Source organism: Mytilus californianus, unplaced genomic scaffold, assembly GCF_021869535.1.
Source record: "Mytilus californianus isolate M0D057914Y unplaced genomic scaffold, xbMytCali1.0.p SCAF_12, whole genome shotgun sequence".
Taxonomy (NCBI): domain Eukaryota; kingdom Metazoa; phylum Mollusca; class Bivalvia; order Mytilida; family Mytilidae; genus Mytilus; species Mytilus californianus.
The window spans coordinates 53,631,755-53,658,646 of NW_026262604.1; the positions used below are offsets into that span (position 1 = coordinate 53,631,755).

The following is a 26,892-nucleotide window of genomic DNA, read 5'->3' on the forward strand; positions in this document are numbered from 1 at the left end:
GTAATATTTCTGACAAAAATATCTCATTCCAGGAGTCAGGTGATGAAATATCAACAACGTTCTATTTATATCTAGATATTCATCTTTTGTACAAATCATGTGCAAAACTTTTTACAGAGAAGAATAGTTGACAGGTTTTTGCTTTCTGTGATTTTGAGAAAACAAATATTACATTGTGAGCTGATTGATCTATATGTAGTTTCTTTTCTAAATCATGATTATTGTTTTTTTTTTAAAATAAAGTTCAAGAGGAAATGTAAGATTTTTAAACATTTTGACAAATTACATTATAAACAGCCCGGGTGTGGGTTATCTTAAGATATTTTACGTGTTCGAAAACAACAGGTTGTATCTGGTTCTCTCCTTCTGAATTTTAATAATTCACTATAGCGTAGATATGCTGATGTACGATTAGTGAAAACTATCCCACGGAACATCTTACAAAACAATGTTTTCTGTTCTCAATTAAAATCTTGCTCCTTAGAATTGAACTATTATATTATACATTAAAAGATAATAGGAATTGACAAAAGTATTGAGCAGTACTATAAACCTCAGCAATCACTTTCAATCGACCCTTCATGGAAAATATATATACATACATAGACAAACAACAAAGAACAACACAATGTCTAGACAGGCAAACTTGGTACAGGTACAGAAGGTTTCATACTCATGAATTTTAAAATTCGTCAATTTACTTTAATTTCACCTTTGGCTTTAATATACTCTAAATATCTATATACTCGATCTTTAAATCAAAATAAACCAGCAAAAGAGTGCATGCTTCATCAAAATAAGTTATTTAGTCATCAATCACTAAAGCATTCATTGGACTACTTAGGTGTACACAGGGTCTGTATTGTTGTTAAGTGACTGACAATAGTTCCCAGATACATCATAGTCATCATCTGTAATTCTTCTGCGTGCAATGCCGTAATCACCATCGCAGATGTCATGGACAGCATTGTGCACTATATGATCATACATGTCGTCTGAATCATCTACTGTGTTCCGAGGATGTTGGTACGTTATTGGCGCTTCGTTTTTGGTGTGGATTCCAGGTTGTTGTGTATGGCATAATTTATTTACCTTTGCGTATACATTATAATCTGTCCTGTTGTCAAAATAAACTGTATGTGATGTTGAAAATTGTAGTGCTCCAGGAGCATCCACGACGTTAGCTTGGTGGTTATTTTCTTCTTTGTTTGGCCTACCAGTAAGATCATATGTTGGATTTAATGTTGGCATTACCCTTTCCTTGCTCTTTCTCTGTGCACTACGGCATTCCCTGCCGGTGCATTTCCTACAAATGGAGATTAGGTATTATTCTATCTGAATGTTATTTAGGTTTACAGTAAAACATTATATATAATTTTTTTGTAATTTTCATTCAGTTACATGCACTAATATTGTTTTTTTACTTTATGCCATAAAAATGGCTAAATGAAGGTAACCTAAATTCCTTCAGATTTCCATGCGATTCATTTTCAAACAGTTCGAAGAATTGTTATTTCTTATACATTCACTATTCTATTAACAGCCACAAGAATATCGATTACTGAAATAACATAAACAAGATATAAAAAGAAAACAAATTGCCTTTACGGTTAGTGTAAATTGTTTCGTGCTATGTAGTATTATTGTTTTATCTATCTTTGTCAAACAGGCAAACTAGATCAAACACAGCGTTTATTAGTCTGCTCTTATCAATACCATTGTTAAAAAGATTTAATGATATATCAAGACACTTTTTTTGTAAGTCGTGGTTAAAAACTACCATTCTTTCTCCGTGCCTTAATTGAACACGCGAACTTATATATTACGTATTTCTTCTGGGCATGATTCACATATTTGGAGTTGGAAGTTAAGTTAACAAATATTCGATGCAGCCTTGTTCAAATTGTTGTTCTTAAATTTGTTCTCCGTCTCATGACTATTATTATAAATTCATTGATAAGCTATCTCAAATTTCATACCACACAAAAAAGAACTATCTGTTATACCTAATTAGAAAAACTCCAACAATAATACATATGACGAGTAACACTCCTACTATTCCTCCAACAATAGCAGCATAGTTTGAAAAACCTGTAAAAATAAATCAAAATATATATGTACATATTATAGTATTAATTAATGAGTGTTTTCATAATGGACCTGTTATATGGTCGAGGATGCCTGTAATGAGACCATTAATTCTGACCCAGGACAAATACCAGTGTCATTTTGAAAACACCCATTTCTTAACACTTTTATTAACCAAACCGTCAATGTCTATTATTTAACCAAGCCAAAACAGTTTTTTTGTGTGGAGAAATTGTTTATATTTGATTATACCAAATGCAATATTAAAAAGAAACTTTTAAAGTGATGTGATGGAAAAACCTGCAAATGTCAATATAGTTTAATTATTGTCCTATTGAACGCAATTTATGGCATACAAAATCTAAGATTTCATTCTGGATTATACAACTCAAAATAAAATAAATTGAACACATCATGGAATGTATTATGTAATAATTAACTTGACAACTGGGTCAAATAAAATAAGTCATGATTCTTGGAAAATTTCAATTTCTTAGTGTATCTCTTCCCAAGAAGTGTATTTAAATTGATTACAACTGAAAATCCGTAATAGCTTTGATTATTCGTAATGTCCCTGTTGTTTCATAATGGCCCTGTTTTTTCACAATGACACTGTTTTTGCATAATGAATAAAGGCAACAGTAGTATACCGCTGTTCAATAGTCATAAGTCGATTTAACAGAAACAAACCCTGTTTATTCATAATAGCCCTGATTTTTCATAATGGTCCAGTATTAATAACTTGTTAGTCTGTAATGAACCAGTAATGCTTTTTTTAATAAAGGGGCAATTTCATACATAATGCACGCAACTGATTAAAAAACTCAAATATTAAATGATAAGGTATCCAATGGTTTGAGTTACTTAAAGTAATTTAGTACCTTAATAATTTCGTATCATCTACGTGGTACGTGTATCAAAACAAACACTATATCGTAGTATAATCATTTTGTCTCACGACCATTTTTTATCAAATGGAAAACTTATATGTATCGTTTTGTCATTTGGTACCATATGGAAGAGATATATGTGTGTCATATAGTACCACATGAAAGACTTTCATGGTTGCCATGGAGTACCATATGGACAAATTGAATGTATGTCATTCAGTAACATGGATAAAGACTACTTATATTGTTATAAGTAAATTGATATAAGACCATGTCCTTTTCTGTTTTACGAATGAAATCTCTGTGCAAGTAATGTGTATAGCAAATATTCCAAATTCCAAGAGAAATTCAACTTGAGGCTCTATAGAGCCTGTGTCGATCACTTTTATCTTCAACAATGGCCACAGTTTAGTACATATCTTTATTTAAAGGTAAAAACTCTATTAAGAATTACAGTCATGTTTGCGTATTTGTGGATCTTATCCTGCTGATAATTCCCCCCCCCCTTTTTTAAAGTAATTTTGGTAAAAGTTATGATTAAAGGGTAATGACTCCAATAAGGAGTCGCCTGCAAATTTTGGCTGTGATGACTTAGTTGTAGATTTTTCTTGCTGATCATTTTTGCCTTTAATTTTTATCTATCTATTATAGTTTCAAGAGTATAGGCAAAAATGCAAAATTTGGGAAAAATCGGCATAAAAGGGCAATAACTTCAATGGGGAGGCGACACAAAATTTCTGTTATTTGACTCTATTGCATACCTTGTCTTGATACGTTTTGCTCTTTACAGTTTCTGTCTGTCTATTTTAATTTCGAAAAATAGACAAAAATTCAAAAACAATGGTAATATTCGCTGTTTAAGGCCAATAAAGTAATCTTATAGTTTTGATGTCGATAGATATTAGGTAGATCTTATCATTTTGAACATTTTTTCCGTGTAGGATTTTCGCTATCTATGTTTTTAGCTTATTTCATCAAATTTGAACCTCGCTGACGACGAAATATCATAAATGTTAATATGAAACAAACAAATCCTAATTCAGTGGTTTGTCTTAATCGTAGCTTAAGTATCTTTAATCAACTAATTTGAATTTTCTAGCTGTTAGTATTGTTAGCGTCCCGCATCAAGAATGACTTTTCTAGCTTTAAGTATTGTTAGACTCGCATCAAGAATGCAATGGTCCTATTGTTTTCACTTTGTACGTCTGTTCATCCGTCCGGCTGTCTGTCAACAATATGTAAATATTCGGAAATTAATTATGAAAAAGAAATTTGTTTAGTTAAAAATCACAAGTTTTGAGAATTACTGTGCGGTAAACGCTAAATATCTAACAATATTTTTAGGATGCCAGTGAAATTGTTTATCTGTCGAGCATAATATGTAGAAGTCTAATATTTTAAGTATTGCCAGTGAAATAAATCCGACAATTTCATTCCGACGCCATGCAACAATGGGTGTTGTCAAGATATTGTTGATGACGTTGCATCAAAAGTAATTAATAACGCATAGAAAAACATATTGTTTCTTCAATTTTCTACTTTATTTGAATTGATATAAATCTATTTTTAATATAATAAAAACAATACCTAATCCTAGAATTTAAAATATCGAAGGATATTCAACTCGTGCCACTTTACACTGATAACAAATAATATATGGTTTCTTTATTTTAATAAGGTAGATACTTTAATACTTCCGGTTAAGACAACATCCCTTTCGGACTTATTTAACAGATTACGTTATGTTTATTAAAAATGCATATGGTTTTAATGTTCTTTTACATTAAATTAGTCAACATACAACTGCATCATAAAAACTTGAAATCGTTTGCAGTCATGTGACAAAAAGGGTCTTAAAGTAAAAATAAAACTTTATAAATTGAATGCGCTATTCTGAATCAAACTTCATCAAGATTGATGACTTGATTGGTTTATAACACAACTTTTAATACTATTGTGCTATTTCGTGGTGGTCAGTTTTTATTGGTTAAGGAAGCCGGAGTGCCCGAAGAAAACGACCGACCTTTAGTTGAAAACTGGCAATCCTAGTCAATTAAGATTGGAATCGACCGCATTTGCCACGTGCGGGTTTTCAAACACACAACCGCAATGTTGACCGACTATTGATACAATAGTTCGATTACTAAGACCACTTGGTCACCGAGGCCCCTAACTTCATCAGGAACACACAAAGCTTAATATTATAAAGTCAAGGTGGAACACGTGAAGAGCCATATGACCAAATAGAATATGAAAAAATAGCCAAATTCATCTAATATCAACTTAGCGTCATTTTAAAATTTATCAACGGAGAATGTACATATTTGTTTTAAACGATGCCAATACCCTAATAAAAACGAATTAATTTTATGATATCATGTATCAAATAATTTTTTTAATATGTTGCAAAGCACATATTTCACACAAGTGAAAAAAGTAGTGATGCTTAAAATGTCAATTTTTCGTGAACAATTGAGAGGTTTTTTCCTTTTCAGAATGTAGAATATTTATTTAAACAGATGTAGAATGCATCGGAAAACTTTAAAACATACATTAAACACCTAAAATAGGATCAATAAAACATAATTCGATAACCGGGACATGACCTTAATCTTTGATTTTATAACCTTTGTCAAGGTCGTTGGTCTCTGATATCATTGCAACAGATACCTTTTGTTTAAGAGTTAAATATAAATTTCAGAAATAGTTGTCGGGTGCTATGCCCTTTACAGTAATGTCAAATCAGTTCGGTCAAACAGAAGCGCCTTAATGACCCAAACATTTTTTATTATTCACGATTTCTTCAAGTATAATGGTTATATGAGACAAGGTGTAAGGTCAAAGGTGAAGGTCAACATAAAAATAAGCTTTAAAACACTCTTAAACCATGTGAATAAGATTAAAAACACATAATTCGCTAACTGGGACATGACGTTGACTTTTGATTTTGAAAATTTTGGCAAGGTCATTGGTTTCCGATATCAATTCATAAGACCTCACGGGTCTAGGACCTTTGGTTTAAAAGTTAAAGCTAATTTTGTCTTTTTGCACACCGTTAACGGGGAGTTATGCCCCTTACGGAAAGGTCAAATCTCATTTTTGAAAAGGATAGACCTTAATAATGAGAACAAATACAATGAGGTCTTTCCCTTTTGAAAAAGGAAAGACCTTAGCAATCGAAATGTCAATTGCTGTTCGTAAACAATTGAGAGTCTTCCCTTTTGGAAAAGGAAAGACCTTAATTAGAGAAAAATCAAAAGGAGATTGCACTGGGGAGTTTGAAAGAACTCATCTTCAGAACAATTTCTAATGACTTTTCGAAGGAAAGGCAGACATGACTTCTAAATTTACCTACCAAGGGATTTCTTACTTGCGTCATCATCTGGTATACTATAGCCACCTGAAATAAATAATATTCAAAATATAAAAAGTTGTATTATTTCAGTGCAAGTGCAAAACTTAACAAACAAATAACTATCACAAAAACATTTTACAAATAAACTATTGAGTTAAGCCATTTCAATTGATATTTTATAGCGTATCTTTCTATGTTGTGATGATACACTATTGTTTCAAATAAGGGTGAAGGTTTGGTACAATTAAAACGTTTAAACCCGCTGCAATTGCTTGCACCTGTCCTAAGTCAGGAATCTGATGTTCAGTAGTTGTCGTTTGTTGACGTGGTTCAAAAGTGTTTTTCGTTTCTCGTTTTTTATATAGATTAGACAATTGGTTTTCCCGTTTGAATGGTTTTACACTACTAATTTTTGGGGCCTTGTATAGCTTGCTGTTCGGTGTGAGAAATGGCTCCGTGTTGAAGACCGTACTTTGACCTATAATGGTTTACTTTTATAAATTTTGACTTGGATGGAGAGTTGTCTCATTTGCACTCATACAACATCTTCTTATATCTAATCAATTAAAAAATCAGAACCTAAAGGAAATTGCTGGAGTTAGTTTGACAAGTATTTAATTGATAAATTAGTTTACCATAAGATTCCGTACTTCTGTCATCAACTGGTTTGCCGACTGAAAATAGCAAAACATAAAACAGATGTGAAATGTTCACTGTAAGATAATGTTTATTGTCCTGCTGCATAATACGAATTCTGTCATTTCATGGGCTTTTCATGGTTTGCATTCATTAGGAACACCCAAAGCAAAAATTGAACTAGTACCGAAACCCGGGAGGAGCTTTATGAAAAAATCAAAAAAATCGCCAAATTCAACTAACGTCAACTTTGCCTGAAGGAGTTGCAACCTTAGGTTCTTACTTATTTCTAAATTTTTTAACTGATAATTTAAGGCATGTTTGTTATACCAGAAATACGTATAAATCGGAGAACCCTCTCTTTATAATTTATCAAATGCACACGAGCAGTATGATGGACATCATTTGATTCTTGAAATTGCGAAAAAATAATAAAATACGCAAGACTTTATTTTCAGATAGGAAATTTAATCCCCATAAACAAAGTGATACGTCTGTAATTGAACTCATTCTAGGGACGTCATTAAATCTGTTTTTATACTAATGAAGTCTTGGTTAGCATGCATTACACAGGGTCATATTTTTCTCTGACTGTTAATGACGTCTTTAGACTAAATCCATTGGATGTTATGTGTGTACTGATTGGTATTTTAGTCTGAGATGTATGATTTTTTAATAGTTTTTATTGGCTTTGATCTAGCTCTCAGTAACTGCGAGCACTCTCAGATCTGTACTTAGTGTCTTTTTAGTATTGGGGATGTATGAATACCCTTCCACGTCCGGTCTATGTTTTGTTAGAGATGTTTTTCTACATTATATCGATCTGATGAGTTAAGCCTTTTTCAACTGATTTTTATAGTTTGTTCTTATGTTGTATTGTTACACCACTATCTTAGGTTAGGGGGAGAGTTTGGTGCCAACTACTAGTAACTAGTTTAACTCATCCATATTCTGTATGTGCATGTCCCAAGTCAGAAGCCTGTATCTCAGTGAATGTCCTTTGTTGCTGTATATCATATATGTTTTTCGTTCATTGTTTTGTACATAAATCAAGTTGCTAGTTTATCGTATTAATTGTTTTACATTTGTCATATCAGGGCCGTTTATAGCTGACTATGTGGTATAGGTTTTGCTCAGTGTTAAAGACTTTTACGGTGACCTATAGTTGTAAACTTCTATGTCATTTGTTCTCTTGAGGAGAGTTGTCTCATTGGCAATCGTACATCATCAATCATACCAATGGTTTTCTTACTTGCGTCATCATCTGTTATACTATAGCCACCTGAAATAAATTATATTCAAAATATAAAAAACAGTTGTATTATTTCAGTGCCAGTGCAAAACGTAACAAACAAATAACTATTACAAAAACATTAAAGAAATAAACAATCAATTAAAAAATCACAACTTAAAGAAAATTGCTGGTGTTAGTTGGAATAACATTTAATTAATACATTAACTTACCATGAGATTCCGTACTACTGTCATCAACTGGTTTGCCAACTAAAATAGCAAAACATAAAACAGATGTGAAATGTTCACTGTTTGATAATGTTTATTGTCCTGCTGCATAATACTGATTCTGTTTATTCCAAAATATCAAATCATATGTTGTGTTTTGTGTACTGTTGATTGTCAGTTCTTTTCTTTTCTTTTTTAGCCGTGGCGTTGTCGGTTTATTTTCGACTGATGGGAATCTTTCGCATCCCCTCGTTGTATTATATTAATATAACACTTTGGAATAGTATTAGTATGATTGGACTCATTAAGTAAATTTTTTTTCCATATGCATGAACTCTTGACATTGATTGGATTGCGTATGAATTGTACAACTGAAGAATCTATCTTCTGTCATATTCAGACATCAATATGACGTTGTCAAAATTTAATGGAATTTTTGAAAAACAATTTGGACAAAAAGTCATTTTACTTTCAGAAAAAAAATATGCTAAACATTATAACGGTGGATAATGGTTTGCGTCTTTCTTTAAAGAATAATGATTACAATCGTCAATGAAATACAATAAAATGATAAATGTATACATTTTTTAACAAAAATTAACAAAGCAAAAAGAAAAAGAAATTTTTTGAATTTATTTGAACAAACAATTTAGTAATAAATAAGCTTACCATGAGATTTCGTACTTCTGTCATCAACTGGTATGCGAACTTAAATAGAAACGATTACATATAAGTCGAAACTGGTAACATGATAATTTTTTATTGTTCTTTCCTCTGTTATACAAGTTTGACTGTTTGACCTCTGGATTTCAGGACATTTTCAGATGAATTGGTCACAGAAAAATAAGTCGCACAAAACAGGCTTGATAGATTTTAAAAACTAAAAGTGAATTTAAAGAAAAAAAACACTCTAGGCTTTGAATTTTAGAATTTCGGAGCTTAAACGTCCCATCTTAATGATCTGATACTTTAAAGGTCTTTCTTTTTTAACGAGAAGGTAAGATCTTCTTTTTCACACATGATTTATGCTTTCATTTTGATTTGATAAATCATTTTTCGAAGGGAATTTAAGATATCTGTCAAAAAGACAGCAAGTCAATGAACCTCCGAAAAATATGGGACAAAAAGTATAAAAGTCATCATACGGTCCTGGTTAATAGACACCTTTCAAACATAAAATAGCACTATTTTACCATGCTAAACCAAACGTATATCATGATCTGGTATACATTTTCAAGAATAATACAATACGTCAACCTTTGAATAGCCCTAAATCTTAAAGACTTGTATCATCAATTAAACTTTGACTAATCAAAGGTCTGCAACTTACAGAAATATTTTCAGATTACAAAAAAAGCTTTTAAGGCACTATTAAAACATTGATGAGGTTTCGGTTAAGTACACTATTTTGATTATGTTTTAATAGACGAATGATAACACAAAAAAAGCTAATACTGTAAAAAATTAACCAAAAACCAAATCAAGCAAGGAAAAAAAAACACGAGGAGTCTGTTGGACAGACATTTAATGAATGCATTTACCCAACATAAGATTCCATACTTGTTTCATCACGTGGAATATTACAGCCATCTTACATAAACGATTTTCAAAACACAAAAAAGATGTAAGATTTATTGTTGCAAACATTGTATACTACGTAAAAAGACGTTGAAATGTGTCTGCTATCATCAATATGATTTTCATTTCTTCTCATCCTAAAAATGTAACATATATTTGCAATTGGACATGCAGCAAAAAAATATTTGACACACTCTAACTGTCGTACCAAAATATTCCAACAATAATACATATGATGAGTAAGTATACTACTATTTCTCCGACAACAAACACATTGTTTAGATCAACTATAAAAACAACATCGAAATGCATATGAATATAAAGTAAATAAAAAAAAAAATACAAAACAGTTGTGGAACGACATGACAAGCAACCGTTTAAACATAAAAACATATGTTCAGACCTTTCAGTAGTTGTTGTTTTTACCTGTGCCCATCAACATCATTCGTAATTGTTTGAAAAGCTACTGAACAGTAATGAAACGACTGAAAGCGAATTGTCTGAATGGTACTGAAGTTACTACATAAGATCAGTCGGAAATTGACTGAGAGACCGATTATTTGACTGTTCAGACTTTTCAGATGATGTTAAGATCAAAATGACCATGTCAGACTCAAAGTCATTTACTATGGTATGTGATTCAATATGTTATTTATAAATTAACCTACCATGAGATTCCATAGTTGTGTCATCACCTGGTATGATATTGCCAACTAAAATAAATGATTTTCAAAACATAGAAAAAACTAATAAATACAAACAGTTAAAAAAAGGATCACAGAACTATATGACATAATAAAATATCTCTGATGAACAAATAAATTACACTACTAGTTAGGTATTTCGTAGTTTCCGTCCTCACCTAGATTGCTAAATTATATAATAAATATTTTCAAAACATAAAGAGCATATGAACTTTATCTTCTTCCTGAATCGTAACAAATCATTTGATACTTTTAAATCAATTTTTCGATGCAAAACAATTGATAAAAAGATATTTTATTTGATAAACTACCATGCGTTCCTTTTATTTAAAAACATGTTACAGAAAAAAAAATATATTAATGATACATAAAAGGTTGCCACCTTTCAATTGTTTAAAAGGAGATTACCATGTGGTTTCTTCAATATCACACCCATTTCAATCCGAAATACCAATTGAATTTCGAAGATTTTTTTGGTTGAGGATTGATATGACGTGTGCTATTGGAGCAGCCTTACCATAGGGTATCACCAGACCTGCTGCGAGCATTTTGTGTTGATTTTTTTAATGCCGACACCATTAGTCCTGTGGAAACCCCACCTTTCAATAATAAAAAGAAATGTGACGTATACATCAATACAGTAGCAAGTCAATGACACAACCACAAAAGACCTCTTAGGGACCATATATAATTCTTCAAAACACCAAAAGGAAACATACAATCAGTATTAGAACCAACTGTGCTCCTCTTCTTGCCAACTTGTTCCCTTTTTTTATACGAGACAACTATCATTCAGGAGCTTCTAAGGGAGAACGAAAAGAAATTAGCATCATTCTTAAAAGTCACGTTCCGCTATAAAGATAATGTCTGGTCTTCAGACTATGCAAAGTGTTGAACATCCCCTTGATTTTGAAATGAAGGATACAACAGATAAAATTAAGTCTTTCTCATATTTTGATTCATATCTCAAAATTGACAATGATATTAGGTTAAGAATAAAACTTTACAACGCAAAAGATTAAATGAGCGTCCCAACTGTGAACGTTCTATCTCTATGTCGCAACATTTCAGCATCGCTTGCATATGGAGTAGATATATAAATAATATTTCTCCTAGTTGACACAATACTTGCTATCATGATTTCCTTGATAAGGACTTGCTGCTTACAAAGAAGCTATTAAAGAATTCCAAGTGGTGAAGTTGAAGTCCTTCCTTCAAAAATTCCATGGACGCCATCACGAGTTGGTTGAACAATATAAAATATCTGTTTTATAGATGACGACGGATATATTTCAACTGTCATAACCAAAACCCCATCATCTTTTCGTCTAATGTGACATCACCGAATTAGATTTATCACTGAATTTGTACCTAAATTAACAACACTACGGCTGAGACATGTGGAGCAGGGTTTGTTTTTTTCTCAGAAGCACCTTGTAGAACCCCGGTTTTTGGTAAGGTTTATGTTACTCAGTCTTAAGTTTTCTATAATTCTGAAATACCCATATACATGTTTATTTTTTAATTTCTGCTTGCACAAATCTTTATCCTTTATTTGAAATGTTGATGTTATCCAATTTTTACATTACTGTATTATCACTGCAAATAACACATTTAAAATGCTGGTCAGAAATTGCTCTTACTATTTTACAAATTCGAACTTTTTATGATTTTGCTTCAATTTTGATACTCTTATGTTTGACAGATGATATTACGGTAGTTCACAACAGCTTAGTTGTACTCCGCCGCATGTGTTAAATTAAACAGACATGATTTAGTTTCAATTGTAATTGTAATCTAGCACAAATCGTGTTCCATCAGCTAGGTAAATATCACATACCCCTCAGCAGGAAATACTTAATGAAAATTTAAAGGGAGGTACGATACGAGCCATTATATTGTCCCTGTAATAGCAATGTTAGTCAAATTTATATCCTTGGTGCAGTAATATATCGCTTTGAACTTATAAACATGTCAAACTTGTCATAATTGAACGACCATCGCTATTGTTAGCCTATGTTCAAGTTAAATTGAATGAAACACAGCTAGCAACCAGCCTTACATTTTACTTACATCAACAGTCTTTTAAATTTATCTTTAAAACAATTTTTTGTTATGCCATTGTTTAAAACTAACCAAAACAATTGGCATATATCAGAATAAGACTATTTTAAGTACGCACAAACCTGTACAGTGAACATCAATGCTTTCATTTTTAGTTTTTTCGATGGAACATGTAAACGAATTTTCACATATTTTCTTTTCTGAGAGATATTGGTTTTTGGACAACATGGAAGCTTCACAAATTTCGTTATCATACTTCATATTGTCAATGTTTACTGCACTGGATGTCTGACATTTGATTCTTGCTATATCTCCAGAGTATAGTGGAAAACAGTCTACAAATAATACATTAGTATACTTTTTTTAAGTTTTCAAATGTTGATTGCTTGATTAAGTGTTTATGTTTAACGCTACGTGCAGCACTGGCAGCTATATAGTTGCGGGCACTTATGGGTGAAGAAACCCGGAGTTTATGGAGAGAAACATTGACGTTCGGCAGGCAAACCGGCAATTATAGTCAATTAGGAATGAAGTCGAACGCTCTTGCCACGTGCTGGTTTCGAATGTATAATCTCAGGTGACAGGTTAGTAATTATGTAGTTGAACTACTTTAACTACTTAGCAACCAAAGCCCCTCAAATATCTTGATATAAAGAATTGATCCTCATTATTTCAATTATTAATTCAAATATGGCATGCTTTATACAATTGCAATTACCAGTAACTCTGTCATATAAAAGCAACAAACGAATTCACAATCTTACATTACAAACGGCAAACAAAGTAACAATCTTTCATTAAACATAATAATTGAACTATAAAGGCCATTTATGTATCTCATGGACAATAAACAGATCTCTTAATTGTTTAAATTGAGAAGAAGTTATGTTTTTCAATGGTTGTAAACTTTGTCCTTTACACTGTTCCGATTCGAGACTAATGTAGGCAAGTGGCACGTATTTTTAATATTTAATGTAAGATTTGTGTTTTTTTTCAGTTAATTCACAGATCGTTTAATCGATGTGTAGCTTTACTTATGGTTCATGCATATATATATATTGCTGATATCTGCATGTTGACCTGAGGGTTTCATTTACGCGTTTGTTTTAATTGTCCCAAAATATGATCACACATATAACAGTTTGGAGAAGGTGTTAAGGAAAAATTATTTGTTTATTTGATTTTATTCAAAATAATACAAGATGTCCTTTTAGTTTCTTAAAAATGGTGCTCAGTATTGATCGTCTTATATCATTGATGAACTACATGAATTTGATTTCCAACAAAATTCTGCATTATCGTTATCTTTCATAAATCAATTTTATGTAAGTCATACTTTTTATTTAGTTTTAGTGTATGTATTAAGAATAGTTACTTTAAACTAATTAAGTCATAAAACGATTGTTTCCTTTCAATGAAGACCAAGTTCAGTACAAGTGTCCAAATGCAAACTTCCAATATATTTTAATAGAATCTTAACTTTTGGTAGCCAACAAAATGGAATTAGCCTTAATCAAAATATTCAAATACAATACGTTATGATTGTACAGACTTTAGATTTACCTGTAGGATGGTAACAATCCTATAATTACCTAGATGTAAATCTTTGTGGTCAGTCTTAGTTTAGCGAAATATTCAGAAAATCGTTCTTGAACGGTAGTCCCGCTGCTATATTAATATATCAGCGAAAAACACAACTTAGCATTGATCATTCAAGAAAATCCGATCGGGTGTCTTCTGCCATCTTTAGTTGTTAAATAGCAGGAAACAATTGGTCTAGATCTTTAATGAAATGGGCACATTTTGAGAGAAGAATACAATTCATTTGAAAAATGTTTAACTGAATGAAATAAATTGTTTCGTACAAATACAGAATATTTTTTGTTTGATAACATTTTTGCCTTTTTGCCATTTAAGGGGAGATAACTCAGATAAAGTTACTTATATGAATGAATGTTTTATGAATTTACTTATCTTGTTGCGGAGCAAAACATTATTATTTGCCTGTTAGTATTAGGCGAGTGACAGTTTTCAAAAAGACGCGTAGTTAACGACTTTTATGCACCCACCTAACATACGGCTATATTATATATCATTCGAAAGCCTATTAACTGTACTTTCTGTTTTGCCTGGTCGTCAATAATTCGCACGGTGCAATTTCTGTTAAATCAAGGTCAAAGGTCAAAACTGAACATTCCTAAATTTTGCTACAATTAAAGAAAATGCCCTTTTCTGGTACTTGTATGATATTTTTTTTCTAAAAATTATCTGAACCTTATAAAACAAAATCCCATAATTCCAAACAGTTGCAAACTAAAATGCTGATTGCGCAATATTTACAGAAAATTGCATTTCTTGAAAAAACATCGAAAAATGATAAAATTGCAATAAAAGCTGAATGTTTCATGAGATTTGAATATTTATATGTAAAAAATAGAATAGAAGTATCGTTTATAGGCCAAGATAATTTTTTCATCATTTCAAACTGCAATTTATATGATATAGGTCAGGATGCAGCCTTCTAATGAAGCTTTTGCTTGATATAAAGAATTGATCCTCATTATTTCAATTATTAATTCAAATATGGCATGCTTTATACAATTGCAATTACCAGTAACTCTGTCATATAAAAGCAACAAACGAATTCACAATCTTACATTAAAAACGGCAAACAAAGTAACAATCTTTCATTAAACATAATAATTGAACTATAAAGGCCATTTATGTATCTCATGGACAATAAACAGATCTCTTAATTGTTTAAATTGAGAAGAAGTTATGTTTTTCAATGGTTGTAAACTTTGTCCTTTACACTGTTCCGATTCGAGACTAATGTAGGCAAGTGGCACGTATTTTTAATATTTAATGTAAGATTTGTGTTTTTTTTCAGTTAATTCACAGATCGTTTAATCGATGTGTAGCTTTACTTATGGTTCATGCATATATATATATTGCTGATATCTGCATGTTGACCTGAGGGTTTCATTTACGCGTTTGTTTTAATTGTCCCAAAATATGATCACACATATAACAGTTTGGAGAAGGTGTTAAGGAAAAATTATTTGTTTATTTGATTTTATTCAAAATAATACAAGATGTCCTTTTAGTTTCTTAAAAATGGTGCTCAGTATTGATCGTCTTATATCATTGATGAACTACATGAATTTGATTTCCAACAAAATTCTGCATTATCGTTATCTTTCATAAATCAATTTTATGTAAGTCATACTTTTTATTTAGTTTTAGTGTATGTATTAAGAATAGTTACTTTAAACTAATTAAGTCATAAAACGATTGTTTCCTTTCAATGAAGACCAAGTTCAGTACAAGTGTCCAAATGCAAACTTCCAATATATTTTAATAGAATCTTAACTTTTGGTAGCCAACAAAATGGAATTAGCCTTAATCAAAATATTCAAATACAATACGTTATGATTGTACAGACTTTAGATTTACCTGTAGGATGGTAACAATCCTATAATTACCTAGATGTAAATCTTTGTGGTCAGTCTTAGTTTAGCGAAATATTCAGAAAATCGTTCTTGAACGGTAGGCCCGCTGCTATATTAATATATCAGCGAAAAACACAACTTAGCATTGATCATTCAAGAAAATCCGATCGGGTGTCTTCTGCCATCTTTAGTTGTTAAATAGCAGGAAACAATTGGTCTAGATCTTTAATGAAATGGGCACATTTTGAGAGAAGAATACAATTCATTTGAAAAATGTTTAACTGAATGAAATAAATTGTTTCGTACAAATACAGAATATTTTTTGTTTGATAACATTTTTGCCTTTTTGCCATTTAAGGGGAGATAACTCAGATAAAGTTACTTATATGAATGAATGTTTTATGAATTTACTTATCTTGTTGCGGAGCAAAACATTATTATTTGCCTGTTAGTATTAGGCGAGTGACAGTTTTCAAAAAGACGCGTAGTTAACGACTTTTATGCACCCACCTAACATACGGCTATATTATATATCATTCGAAAGCCTATTAACTGTACTTTCTGTTTTGCCTGGTCGTCAATAATTCGCACGGTGCAATTTCTGTTAAATCAAGGTCAAAGGTCAAAACTGAACATTCCTAAATTTTGCTACAATTAAAGAAAATGCCCTTTTCTGGTACTTGTATGATATTTTTTTTCTAAAAATTATCTGAACCTTATAAAACAAAATCCCATAATTCCAAACAGTTGCAAACTAAAATGCTGATTGCGCAATATTTACAGAAAATTGCATTTCTTGAAAAAACATCGAAAAATGATAAAATTGCAATAAAAGCTGAATGTTTCATGAGATTTGAATATTTATATGTAAAAAATAGAATAGAAGTATCGTTTATAGGCCAAGATAATTTTTTCATCATTTCAAACTGCAATTTATATGATATAGGTCAGGATGCAGCCTTCTAATGAAGCTTTTGCTTGATATAAAGAATTGATCCTCATTATTTCAATTATTAATTCAAATATGGCATGCTTTATACAATTGCAATTACCAGTAACTCTGTCATATAAAAGCAACAAACGAATTCACAATCTTACATTAAAAACGGCAAACAAAGTAACAATCTTTCATTAAACATAATAATTGAACTATAAAGGCCATTTATGTATCTCATGGACAATAAACAGATCTCTTAATTGTTTAAATTGAGAAGAAGTTATGTTTTTCAATGGTTGTAAACTTTGTCCTTTACACTGTTCCGATTCGAGACTAATGTAGGCAAGTGGCACGTATTTTTAATATTTAATGTAAGATTTGTGTTTTTTTTCAGTTAATTCACAGATCGTTTAATCGATGTGTAGCTTTACTTATGGTTCATGCATATATATATATTGCTGATATCTGCATGTTGACCTGAGGGTTTCATTTACGCGTTTGTTTTAATTGTCCCAAAATATGATCACACATATAACAGTTTGGAGAAGGTGTTAAGGAAAAATTATTTGTTTATTTGATTTTATTCAAAATAATACAAGATGTCCTTTTAGTTTCTTAAAAATGGTGCTCAGTATTGATCGTCTTATATCATTGATGAACTACATGAATTTGATTTCCAACAAAATTCTGCATTATCGTTATCTTTCATAAATCAATTTTATGTAAGTCATACTTTTTATTTAGTTTTAGTGTATGTATTAAGAATAGTTACTTTAAACTAATTAAGTCATAAAACGATTGTTTCCTTTCAATGAAGACCAAGTTCAGTACAAGTGTCCAAATGCAAACTTCCAATATATTTTAATAGAATCTTAACTTTTGGTAGCCAACAAAATGGAATTAGCCTTAATCAAAATATTCAAATACAATACGTTATGATTGTACAGACTTTAGATTTACCTGTAGGATGGTAACAATCCTATAATTACCTAGATGTAAATCTTTGTGGTCAGTCTTAGTTTAGCGAAATATTCAGAAAATCGTTCTTGAACGGTAGGCCCGCTGCTATATTAATATATCAGCGAAAAACACAACTTAGCATTGATCATTCAAGAAAATCCGATCGGGTGTCTTCTGCCATCTTTAGTTGTTAAATAGCAGGAAACAATTGGTCTAGATCTTTAATGAAATGGGCACATTTTGAGAGAAGAATACAATTCATTTGAAAAATGTTTAACTGAATGAAATAAATTGTTTCGTACAAATACAGAATATTTTTTGTTTGATAACATTTTTGCCTTTTTGCCATTTAAGGGGAGATAACTCAGATAAAGTTACTTATATGAATGAATGTTTTATGAATTTACTTATCTTGTTGCGGAGCAAAACATTATTATTTGCCTGTTAGTATTAGGCGAGTGACAGTTTTCAAAAAGACGCGTAGTTAACGACTTTTATGCACCCACCTAACATACGGCTATATTATATATCATTCGAAAGCCTATTAACTGTACTTTCTGTTTTGCCTGGTCGTCAATAATTCGCACGGTGCAATTTCCGTTAAATCAAGGTCAAAGGTCAAAACTGAACATTCCTAAATTTTGCTACAATTAAAGAAAATGCCCTTTTCTGGTACTTGTATGATATTTTTTTTCTAAAAATTATCTGAACCTTATAAAACAAAATCCCATAATTCCAAACAGTTGCAAACTAAAATGCTGATTGCGCAATATTTACAGAAAATTGCATTTCTTGAAAAAACATCGAAAAATGATAAAATTGCAATAAAAGCTGAATGTTTCATGAGATTTGAATATTTATATGTAAAAAATAGAATAGAAGTATCGTTTATAGGCCAAGATAATTTTTTCATCATTTCAAACTGCAATTTATATGATATAGGTCAGGATGCAGCCTTCTAATGAAGCTTTTGCTTGATATAAAGAATTGATCCTCATTATTTCAATTATTAATTCAAATATGGCATGCTTTATACAATTGCAATTACCAGTAACTCTGTCATATAAAAGCAACAAACGAATTCACAATCTTACATTACAAACGGCAAACAAAGTAACAATCTTTCATTAAACATAATAATTGAACTATAAAGGCCATTTATGTATCTCATGGACAATAAACAGATCTCTTAATTGTTTAAATTGAGAAGAAGTTATGTTTTTCAATGGTTGTAAACTTTGTCCTTTACACTGTTCCGATTCGAGACTAATGTAGGCAAGTGGCACGTATTTTTAATATTTAATGTAAGATTTGTGTTTTTTTTCAGTTAATTCACAGATCGTTTAATCGATGTGTAGCTTTACTTATGGTTCATGCATATATATATATTGCTGATATCTGCATGTTGACCTGAGGGTTTCATTTACGCGTTTGTTTTAATTGTCCCAAAATATGATCACACATATAACAGTTTGGAGAAGGTGTTAAGGAAAAATTATTTGTTTATTTGATTTTATTCAAAATAATACAAGATGTCCTTTTAGTTTCTTAAAAATGGTGCTCAGTATTGATCGTCTTATATCATTGATGAACTACATGAATTTGATTTCCAACAAAATTCTGCATTATCGTTATCTTTCATAAATCAATTTTATGTAAGTCATACTTTTTATTTAGTTTTAGTGTATGTATTAAGAATAGTTACTTTAAACTAATTAAGTCATAAAACGATTGTTTCCTTTCAATGAAGACCAATTTCAGTACAAGTGTCCAAATGCAAACTTCCAATATATTTTAATAGAATCTTAACTTTTGGTAGCCAACAAAATGGAATTAGCCTTAATCAAAATATTCAAATACAATACGTTATGATTGTACAGACTTTAGATTTACCTGTAGGATGGTAACAATCCTATAATTACCTAGATGTAAATCTTTGTGGTCAGTCTTAGTTTAGCGAAATATTCAGAAAATCGTTCTTGAACGGTAGGCCCGCTGCTATATTAATATATCAGCGAAAAACACAACTTAGCATTGATCATTCAAGAAAATCCGATCGGGTGTCTTCTGCCATCTTTAGTTGTTAAATAGCAGGAAACAATTGGTCTAGATCTTTAATGAAATGGGCACATTTTGAGAGAAGAATACAATTCATTTGAAAAATGTTTAACTGAATGAAATAAATTGTTTCGTACAAATACAGAATATTTTTTGTTTGATAACATTTTTGCCTTTTTGCCATTTAAGGGGAGATAACTCAGATAAAGTTACTTATATGAATGAATGTTTTATGAATTTACTTATCTTGTTGCGGAGCAAAACATTATTATTTGCCTGTTAGTATTAGGCGAGTGACAGTTTTCAAAAAGACGCGTAGTTAACGACTTTTATGCACCCACCTAACATACGGCTATATTATATATCATTCGAAAGCCTATTAACTGTACTTTCTGTTTTGCCTGGTCGTCAATAATTCGCACGGTGCAATTTCCGTTAAATCAAGGTCAAAGGTCAAAACTGAACATTCCTAAATTTTGCTACAATTAAAGAAAATGCCCTTTTCTGGTACTTGTATGATATTTTTTTTCTAAAAATTATCTGAACCTTATAAAACAAAATCCCATAATTCCAAACAGTTGCAAACTAAAATGCTGATTGCGCAATATTTACAGAAAATTGCATTTCTTGAAAAAAACATCGAAAAATGATAAAATTGCAATAAAAGCTGAATGTTTCATGAGATTTGAATATTTATATGTAAAAAATAGAATAGAAGTATCGTTTATAGGCCAAGATAATTTTTTCATCATTTCAAACTGCAATTTATATGATATAGGTCAGGATGCAGCCTTCTAATGAAGCTTTTGCAGTTGCCCTAAAACAACCATCTGCAAATAGGGATCATTTAGCTTTTTTTTTTGGCTTCCTTGTTATATTCCTCTTCTTTCAACAAAAGAAAAGTAAACCAGATGATTCAAAGCTGAGCGAATAAAAGACAACAGAACTTAAAACTCAGATATCGATACAAGACATAAAAAAGTAAAACAACAAAAAAAAAACGACTCTAAGGAAAATTCAAAACAGAAATTCCATTATCAAATGACCACACCAAAAGCTCAAACTCATCAAACGAATGGAAAACAATTGTTATAAACCTCCTCTCTCTCTCTCTCTCTCTCTCTCTCTCTCTCTCTCTCTCTCTCTCTCTCTCGTGATAAATCTGAATTTTAGTCAGGTTGTTTTAACCCATGGTTTTAACACTTATATATACCATTTTGTACGTTTTTTTTTTCATGTCAACTAATATCACTTATTATTGTTTAAAGACCTTCGCACTAAAACCAATTAAAAGAATTGAAAACATTCAACCATAATTTTCATTTCTCACAATTGTATAGATATTTTAGAATAAAATAAGTTCATTTTAACAGTACATATTCTTAATGTCCATGTGCTATCTTTTAAAATATGCCAATATTTAATCAATGCTTGACAGACGATCTACTAAAATATGTTTTTCTGAATGCCTTAAATGAAAATATCAATATGTTGCACATCGACATTAAAATTTTAATGCTTAATCATGGGCATTTAAATTTGAAGTGAAAGCGGTTCAAATGCATTTATATTTAAGTTTCTATTAAGGAAATTGATTTGTAACATATGCTGAAGTAAACAGTAATATCAAAACTGCTTTGTTTGGTAAGAGGTTGCCTACTTTAACAAAAGGCTACTGATGCTGATTGGTAGATCTTTTGTTGTGACACCTACATAGTAATTTCGTCCTTGATACTAATAAATATAACTAATATATTGTTGACGGAGTTTGCCAGTTTTCCTGCCAAAGGTCGGTGGTTCCCTGGGCACTCCGTGGACCAATAAAAACTGATCGCTGCAAAAATACTTTAGTAGCCAATAGTGCTGAAAATTGCGTTAAACACCAACAATCAATCAGTCATCTTTATATTACAATATACTAATATATTAACTATTCAGGAAGTGTAAATATTATTGTTATTATTAAATGTTATAGCGAATTGCTAGAATCTCCAAATAAAACAAAATAATGTAAGTAAATATAATTGCAACATGTCTCGATTTATTTACAAGAAATTACGTACTTTGATAGGATTAAATACTTCGGCTAGGCATGAAGAACATTTTCAGCGACTACTTTATCATAGCTTTCACTTCGGCATAAGCAACCAAGAAAACATACAAATATTGAAAAAATCTAAGTTTCGCTCCCAAACTTTCCCCTAAAAGCATGAATTTCCTGTGTTTTGTATCCTTTAACCTTTTTGCACTTTTAAGATTTATGTTTTTCAGCCTAATATTGACTACATACAATTTGTTTTAAGATAGAACAGCTAAAAAGGATATCTTTTTGCAGATGACGGTATTTTGTGCAACTGCATGGGTTGTTATAAGTGGCTGTTTAATTAACAAGAAGCGTAATTCCAGTAATGTGATGATGTCAAAAACATCCTTAGCACTAAATAAAATATATTATTTGGTTTTATGGTGAAAATTAATTGAATCACAGACAAAAATTTTGGTTTTCACGCATTTTTATCATTTTCACAGGAATTTCTGGTAAACGGCGCTATTTGTTAAAAATATTGATATTTCAAATTGCTTTTGATAAGTAACTACTAATATCTGTTCTAACAGATTTTTATACTTCCATACAAAATAATCATTATTCAGAAGACAGAATATGTAAAAATGCTGACATCTTGTATAATTAGAAATTGTCTGTCCTTGACCTTTCATCGTGATGGAAACTGCACCATACGAATTTTTGACGACCGGGCAAAAAAGATAGTACAGGTGATGTGCTTTCGAATGGTATATGATTTAGCTGTATGTTAGATGGGTGCATTAAAAATGAAATTTTATGGTTAATGTCACTCGTCTATATGGGATGTGTATTGTTTTGAAGCTATATTATTTTCTCATTGTTGGAATTTATAACCGTTCATCGCAAATGAACACACCGCACTCATGTACATCCGCAACAAAGCCGTTAAGAGATAAGTTTGAAAGTCGTTCCAGTCAAACTCCGAATAGATAAAAAATCAGCAAATGAATGTAGATACTTTAACTAATTCTACGATAGACGTTTCATATTTTCCCGTAAAAGCATTAAAAACAAATACATATACTTTTTAGATTGTTTGTTTTCTAAAGGCAATGTTCTAGATTTTTAATTTGTTTGCATTTTATAACAATCAAAGAAAGGGTGAAATAAACAATAGTTAAATAGGAAAACATCATCATTTATTTCTAGAAATAGCTTAAAGTCAGGTCGGTGTCCAATAATGTTCGGCTTAATTTTTCTCATTCTAAGTTGATCATGTTGATTATTGTATTGTTCAACTTTGTTTTTTGATTTTGCATTTACAGAAAATCTATGGACATTAGCCATACAAATTCCAAGATATTGTTCTTAAAAATAATTAATCGGTGTCCTATTTTTCCTTTTTTTTTAAAGTATGAAATTTTACAAAAAAGAGTAAAAATAATCACTTACACAATGTATACAATAACCAACATATCCAAAAAGGCTGCATCAGTTATGTCAATTTCTTGCTCACTTAGAAGAGATATTAATGTTAAATGACTTACCGTTACAATGAAAACGTCTGTTCGGGTGTTGATACCTCTTTGGTCGGTTTGATTGATAGTTATTAGTATGGCACGTGAAGTAACCATGACATTCCATTGTTAAACGTCCATTTAGACTTGTTGAAGAAATATGATATGCACATTTCTGTTGTTCGTCAAACCAAAATGGTTTAATAGAAACACTTGAAATATTTCTACAATGAAGTTCTCCATAGCGACTTTCTTCAATCGAGAGACAGTTCACTCCTGACAATAAGAGATGTGATAAGAACACGAAACACCTATATATAAGTAAACACATGCATATACAACTTGGTGTAGGATATAGATAAAAAATAAAAGTATTAACACATTTTGTATCAGTTAAGTATAAAATGTTTCAACACACAGATGCAAAGGGAGGTTCGGAATATTCATATCTAAAAGCAAAATAAATAAAATACTCAAATCGAATAGGAAATTAAATGTAAACATGGTAAATAGGCACTGATTTGAGGTAGTGGAAAACTTTTTCGTCAAATATCAATAGGAATGTTATAAAATGACTACATGAACACATACAAAAACAATGCATATTGTAAATGTGTATTTGTTCCGCCTTACAGAAGTACCCCTGAAATCTTTATTAAAAACCATGCCATAACATCTATTCCTGTTGGAATAAATCCTGTTGGAACAAATACTCTATATCCTCCATTCCATCACCAACAAATACTATAATATTTGTTCCAGTGGAAATGATAATACTTGATATACACGAATATTGGAAAATGTCTAAGAAAGATAATTTGGTGTAAAACCAAAAACTGTTTAAAACTATATCATTCCAAAACTAGATTAAAAAAATTATACAAACCATTATTGGAATTTTCACCAAAAGTACTAATTATCCTTAAAGTTACGATACATACAATTTTGATTGCATTCATTCTGGTCAAATGTTGAATTAATCTATACATATATGATTGTTCCACTCAGAATAAAATTTAAATTACAATTAACAATAAGAGACCGGAAAATGAGAATTTATGTCGCATCCTATAACATGATAAAAACTGTAAGTACCACATGTACCAGGAACTATGTTAACCAATAAAGTTTCATGTGATACAGTTTATAGCTTATTCATTTTTATTACATAATTTTATATTTTGTTTAAATACACAATCTTAACAAATATGCTTTGGTATAAGATATAGATAGACGATAAGACACATACTTGACATTGTCAAATGGAAAACGATTACCCGTTTGAAATTTGACAAAATCATTCAACGCTTTATAGAGCTTTTTCAGGTGTTTTCGGTTCAACATGTTCTTTTAACTTGTCTAATTTCATATGTTGGAATCGGAACACTTAAGATTGTAAATAAAACAGGCAAACGTATATGTATTTTAATTTGAAATCAATGACTTTTCATAGTAGTTTTTATTAATTTTTCCATTTTATTTTTGCATTATGAAAGTATCTCACATTTTCATATAATAAAAAAGATAATAACCAAATGATTTTACTTCGTCAAGGTCATGAATACAGCTCTGTTTTTATAATCGTTTGTTTCCTTTACTCCAGTGTAATGATTTCGGAATTTTGTGTCTTCATCTTCGTACTTTATTCGGCATTTTACTTTTTTGATTCGAGCGTCACTGATGAGACTTTTGTAGACAAAACACGCGTCTGGCGTAGGACTTGTGTCTATGATGACATGCAATTATCAGTCTATGGAAAGTGCGAATCGAGAAAACTGTTTCTTTTGTGGAGTCGCGATATTTTCTGATATAAAATTATAAATATGCAGACACTCCATAAGAAAAAGGGTGTTTTTTTTGCAGTAAAAAAAATGTTTATTATTAAAATATATAAATACAGTAAGTCTGGAATTAATTCACGCGACAAATAACAGCGTTTTATGTAATACCATTAATCAATAGAACGCAAAATCGATTATAATCAGTCTTTCAATGTTGATTTTTAAGGAAATAAGTCAAGTGGATCAGTCAAACAAGCAACAGAGTAAGATTGATTTATGGACATATACACTGTTAACCTTTCATTTAAATATAAATAAAAATAAAGTCTTACAATATGCTCAATATCAAAGTAGTAGCAAAAGTTTATGTCCTTGTAGTGCTACCTTTTTCTTTTGTAAATAGATAATTAAATGCTATTATTTTAATTGTAGTTGCGGATGTTTTTATTGTTACTTGTTCGTGTTATATGAGGTTGCAGTTTTTAGCCAACTGCTTAACGTCAAAATGAACTTTTGAGACATCTTGATAATTCTTAATTGTTCTTTAAACATATCTGTGTTCGATAAAAGTTACATAGCGATGTTCCGTTGCTAGGGTTTGGACTTTCCCTTTTTAACTTTGCTTGGATTTTGCTATTTTGGTTTACTTTTACATGTAAAGAACAAAATAAAGTTATGTTGTATATCCCGACCGGAGTCTTAAAAATGCATTACTTCAAAAAAGTTCCATTTGTTGTGTGTATTTTCTAGGGAAATTCGTCTTCAACATCTGAAAATTTTTGGTATGGCCTTTTACGAAATATTTAATAAAATTTTTTGTTTGTGATTATCATTAAACGATGCTGAATAGCTAAAGAGCTAGTAGATACATTTGTCTTTTAAAATACAACTGGCATATACATATGGTAATGATGCTAAGTTGATAAATTTATCGGTTTTCAAGAGCTAAATTCAAAGCGTGCCTTCCCTACAATGGTTTTCATTTTTACGATAGAAAAGAATTGTTTGCGTAATTGGGGGATAATTTTAACGAAGTAGAATCCTGACTGAAACACAGTTCTAAATACATTATTTGCACACTTTTTTTCGTAACATGTTTAGATTGAGGTGTTAAGAATTGTGTTTATGATCATGCTGTGTTTAAAATTAGTGGTTTTAAAGTCCTAAAAACTGTTATTTTAAAACACATTTTAAAGTGTTTATATTCAAGATATGAGTACATTTAATGTGTTTACTTTGAAATGTTCAAAGATAATTGTTCTAAACAAGAGTCCTCGGGCATGTCAAATAGATGGTCATATGAAAAAAAAACTTACTTTAAGTAATAGAAAAGAAAAACGATCCTAGTTAACAACTACAAAACTATGTTCTTACTCTGCTCATTT

The 26,892-nt window shown here is 30.7% G+C and overlaps 1 protein-coding gene and 1 long non-coding RNA gene across 2 annotated transcripts in view; both read right to left on the bottom strand.

Moving 5' to 3' along the window:
* Positions 1 to 5,531: 5,531 nt before the first annotated feature.
* The window catches only part of LOC127721134 (uncharacterized), a 165,536-nt gene continuing 144,175 nt past the window's right edge, over positions 5,532 to 26,892 (bottom strand). The window contains exons 4-8 of the mRNA XM_052227809.1: positions 9,100 to 9,138; positions 8,434 to 8,472; positions 8,222 to 8,251; positions 6,349 to 6,378; positions 5,532 to 5,539 (exon numbers count right to left, since the gene is read on the bottom strand). Coding sequence (XP_052083769.1) covers positions 5,532 to 5,539; positions 6,349 to 6,378; positions 8,222 to 8,251; positions 8,434 to 8,472; positions 9,100 to 9,138 — 146 coding nt within the window. The remainder of the gene's footprint in view (positions 5,540 to 6,348; positions 6,379 to 8,221; positions 8,252 to 8,433; positions 8,473 to 9,099; positions 9,139 to 26,892) is intronic.
* Positions 12,905 to 24,683, bottom strand: LOC127722022 (uncharacterized). Its single transcript, XR_007991606.1, has 3 exons — positions 24,613 to 24,683; positions 23,757 to 24,002; positions 12,905 to 13,111 (listed from the first exon to the last, which is right to left on the bottom strand). It is a non-coding gene; the product is annotated as an uncharacterized LOC127722022 (long non-coding RNA).